The sequence below is a fragment of the Delphinapterus leucas genome, chromosome 12 (genome assembly GCF_059928025.1).
Source record: "Delphinapterus leucas isolate spDelLeu-1000000601 "Yukka" chromosome 12, BTC_Dleu_Yukka2, whole genome shotgun sequence".
In the NCBI taxonomy this organism is placed as follows: Eukaryota; Metazoa; Chordata; class Mammalia; order Artiodactyla; family Monodontidae; genus Delphinapterus; species Delphinapterus leucas.
The window spans coordinates 47,487,410-47,491,852 of record NC_143140.1 but is presented as its reverse complement, the minus strand read 5'-3'; the positions used below and the strand labels follow the sequence as shown (position 1 = coordinate 47,491,852).

At 48.4% G+C, this 4,443-nt stretch overlaps 1 protein-coding gene across 1 annotated transcript; it reads right to left on the bottom strand.

Annotated features, from left to right (window-relative positions):
* Positions 1 to 2,553: 2,553 nt before the first annotated feature.
* GPR6 (G protein-coupled receptor 6) lies at positions 2,554 to 4,013 on the bottom strand. The gene has a single exon (XM_022562558.3). The coding sequence runs from the start codon at positions 3,678 to 3,680 to the stop codon at positions 2,583 to 2,585; it is 1,098 nt and encodes a 365-aa protein (XP_022418266.3). The 5' UTR covers positions 3,681 to 4,013; the 3' UTR covers positions 2,554 to 2,582.
* Between the last annotated feature and the right edge of the window lie 430 nt (positions 4,014 to 4,443).

Genomic DNA, 4,443 nt, shown 5'->3' with positions numbered 1-4,443 from the left:
TTAGTATCCTCTTGTTCTTGGCTCTCTCAAACGTTTTGATTAGGACTAGGGGAGATATTGAATATTAATACCAAGTGGACTGAAGTCAGATCCATAGTCTGTCTTACTATCTTAGTGGTGAACTTTCTTAGCTTGCTGATTGCAAGAAATTTTTCTCTGTAATTATAACATGTATAATAATTTGACTTCTTTGTTCCATCTCTGAAATCATGTTGGTTTCCCCACCACATGTTTGGAAAAGTTTACAGCCAGAGCTTTTGTTATTTCAATCCACTTGAAAGCATCCTGGATACTAATAGGGCCTGAAAGAGTATCTGATGTTGCTGAATAGTCTATAAAGGTTGTTTGTTAGAAAATGTTAATTTGATGAATGAGCAATAACGCTGATCCTACTGGATCTAAATTTACAGCCACTATAAAACTATAAGTCTATAAAACTTAGTGTGTTTTATATTGTTAAAAAGGTCACAGCTCTGTTGCAAGATGTTGGAGACTAGATTGCTTGTGCATTTTCTCTTGTACCTTCTACAGTTAATCCTCCCCCCCCGCCCCCACTCTCCTGAAGTTTCTCTTGTCAAGTTCACCAATGACAATCAGGTTACAAAATCTAGAGTCATTGTTTTTAATGCTGATTTTACTTATTTTCTCAGCAATGTTTGACCCAATTGACTCCTCCCTCCTGGAACACTTTTTCTCCTTTATTTTGGATTACCGTGTTCTCTTGGTGTGATGGTTTTATGTGTCAACTTGACTGGACCATGGGGTGCCCAGACATTTGGTTAAACATTATTCTGGGTGTGTCTTATTTTGGGTGTGTCAGCCTACTCAGTAGGCTGAGTAAAGCAGATTGCCTTCTCTAATGTAGAGGAGACTCATCCAATCAATTGAAGACCAGAAACGAACAAAAGAGCTGAGTAACTCCTGCTGCCTGATTGGTCTGAGCTGAAACATTGGTATTTTTCTGCCTTTGGTTTCTAATTGAAACATCAATTCTTCTTGGGTCCTGAACCTGTGGGCTCTCCTGGTTCTCAGGACTTCAGACTCAGATTGGAACTACACCAGCAGCATTCCTGGGTTTCCAACTTGCTGACTGTACACCTTGAGACTTCTCAGCCTCCACAGTTGCACGAGCCAATTCTTTATAATAAATCTCTTCATATATATTTGTTTATTTGCTTGTAGGCCATCTCCCCTACTAGAGGATAACTCTATGAGCAGAGACCTTTCTTCTATTTAGTTCACATCTGTATTCCCAGCCCTGGGATTGTGTCTAGCAGATAGTAGGCATTCAATAAATATTTGTGGACTGTATGAAAAAATTTGCTTGTATATGTTTTCCTAAGGCCTAAGACCAGTAACTACCTGTGCTTGTGTGCATGTGTCTTCACAGGTGCTCAGAATATGTCCATATATGTTATCTTATTTATACTCACATAACCTGTAAGAAAGGAAGGAGGGGAACAATTTAACAATTCCGAATGGGAATATTTAGTTCTTGAGGATATTAGTTTAATGTCCTGTACTTTGAAGATAAGAGTGCCTCAAAGTGGGCTACTGGGCTTATCTTAATTTACCTCATGAACACAGTATATCTTGGAATCCTGTCTTTGATGAACTTATTTATTTTATAAGGCTGTGCATTTTGCTACAAGACCTGGCCAGTAACAGTATACTCAGTCAATATGAATTTTCAACATTTAAAATTCTTTCCAGACTGGAAAAAATACATCTAAGATTTGTGGTTTCAGGATTCACAAGTGCACATGTGGTAAGATAAAGGAATGTTTTCAGACATCCTCTGGAGCTTGTCTTCCAAACCCAGTAACCAAGGGAGTAGATTAATTTGCACTGATACACAAATAACCCTTTAGTGTCCTTACTCAGTTCCTGTACCTCCCCAATAATCTGGATTCGGTGTTTCAGTGACAATTTATGAGCAATGTGCAAATGTGTGTGATTTTTTACATTAAGATTTTCACAGGATGGAGATAACACATAAACTTTTAAAGTAAATACACTAATAATTCGTCTCTTAAGTAGTAATTCTATCATCAGTCACATGCCAAAAATTACATTTTTATAATGTGTTTATTTGTGTACAAAATATGTTGTAATTTACTGATGCATATGCAGCAAAATATTCTATCACATACAACAAAAATACACTTTTACCCCCCTTCCCCTGCCCTTGAAAATGGCAACACTGTTTTGGCAGTTCAGCAGCTAAAAATAAAGTGCTATAATTAAGCAGTATTGGAATGTCTTCATTTGACAAGTGTGATGTACAATTTGAGTATACAACCGCCTTTTTGTTAGTTTTTTCACAGAACAGGAAATTCCACATCCTGAACACCTCCAGAAGATACAAATATTTGTATATATATGTACACATGTATACACTGTATATGTAAAGTTCCAACAAGCCTCTTTGTCCTTGTGAGTTTGTTGTGCTTATGTTTATTATCTCTTTCCAAAGTCAGAGTCACGGTATGGGATCTCAGAGTCCATCAGCAGGCACGGAGAAGCTCACCAAAGGCTGGCTTGTTGGGGGCGTGGTGTTGGTTAGAGGATGGAGGGAGCCTTCAGACCTCACTGGGGGACCTGGAGCGGAAGGGCACTTTGGACTGGAAACAGCCACAAAACAAGAGCCACAGGGCGCGTTGGATCTCCTGGTTGCGGAAGGCATAGATGATAGGATTGATCATAGAGTTGTAGGTGGCGGGCAGCAGGGTGGCGTAGGTGTAGACAGCTGGGTCCTCATGGCTGCCTACCACGCAGTAGATGGCAAAGGGCAGCCAGCTGGCACCGAAAGTGCCCAGCACCACGGCCAGCGTACCCACACCCTTTCTGGTGGCGGCAAGGTGGGGCGGCGCCAGGCAGTGCTGCTGCAGCGCGATCTGGTGCGCGTGACGCCAGACCACCTTGCAGATGCGCACGTAAAGGTGCAGCATGATGCCGAAGACCGCAAAGAAGGTGGCGGAGAGCAGTGCCACGTGGCTGCGCGTCAGCGGGCGCACCACGCTGCAGGCGGCGCGCTCTGCCAGGCAGTTCCAGCCAAGCACCGGCAGCAGCCCAAGGCCTAAGGACACCGTCCAGGTGGCAGCGAGAAGGAGGTGCACGCCCAACAGGGTCCGTCGCGAGTAATAGGTGAGCGCGTTGTAGAGGGACAGGTAGCGGTCCACCGTAATGGCCAGCAGGCTGCTGACGGAGGCAGCGAAGGAGGCCACGAGGAAGCCTACAGTAAGCAGGCTCACAGTCTCCGAGGGCACCACGTACTGGAATACGAAGTGCAGAATGAGACCGCAGCCCGCCAGCAGGTCGGCGGTGGCCAGGCTGCCTACCAGCACGAACATGGGCGTGCGCAGCGCAGGTGTGGACGCGATGAGCGCCACCACCAGCGCATTTTCGCCTGCGATCACCGTCCCAGACACGCAGAGCAGTACGTCCCATGGATTCACTGAAGACAGCAGCAGCCCCGTCGGCCCCGCTGGCAGCTGCGAAGACAACTCCAGCGACGCATTAGCTGCGCCGCTGCCCCCCAGCGCCGCTGCGGCTGCGGCTGCCGGGGGCCCCCATTCACCGGTGTCCCGCGCTCCTGCTGCGGTGGCCGCTGCCGCCGCACCCTCGGCCGCCACTGCCACCACCTGGGAGTCGTTGAGCGAAGATGAGCTCGCGTTCATCACGGCGGGAAGCTACACCCTGCGTGGACAGGGAGAACAAGCGTCAGGTGTGCGGTTTACGCCGCCAGGGTACTTCGCCGGGCGCTGCTTCCCCGCTCATATTGCCCATCCCACCCCGGGACCCCAGAGCAGAGCGAGGAAGCAGTGGTTGAGAGCCAAAAATAAATACCTGTTGAGTAAGTGAGTGAGCGTGTGAGTGCTATGCACAAGGAATGCCCGCACTGATATCTGAGTTTTTGCACAGATATACACACGAATAACACGCACTCGCATACACACAGATCACGTAAGTATGCCTGTATTTGCACACGCATCTTGCGCACCAAGCTAGTAGTGTCAGCCTCAGCGAGTGCCGCCCTGGCTCTGACCGGCTCGGTTAGGCGCTCTCCTCAACTGGGAGGCGGAGTAACTGTCCGCGGTGCTGAAAGCGAAGTTTCTGCGACCGTGGAGCACAGCGGACCCCGGAGGCCAGAGACCCCTGGGAAAGCGGTTTCGGGGGAGAGAAGCTAGGAGGTCTGTGTAGGTGGAGGGTGTGTGGCGTCATGCTTGGCTCCAGGAAGGAGCCATCCCCTGGCCATCCTTCACCCCTTCCCCTCTGCACGCCCTCAGAGTTCCTTTAGAGAGCCGGGCTGCTCACCTGGGGAGTCAGGGCTTCAGGAAATCGCTGATCATGAGCGCTGTGGCTGGTCGCCAGGATGCGCTGCCCGCGCGGACAGAGCCGACGCCTGAAGGAGGTGGCCGGGACGGCGCGCAGAGGAGTGCG

Bases quoted from the DNA above. Each gene is read 5' to 3' on its own strand.
- GPR6 (XM_022562558.3), bottom strand. From the start codon at position 3,680: ATGAACGCGAGCTCATCTTCGCTCAACGACTCCCAGGTGGTGGCAGTG.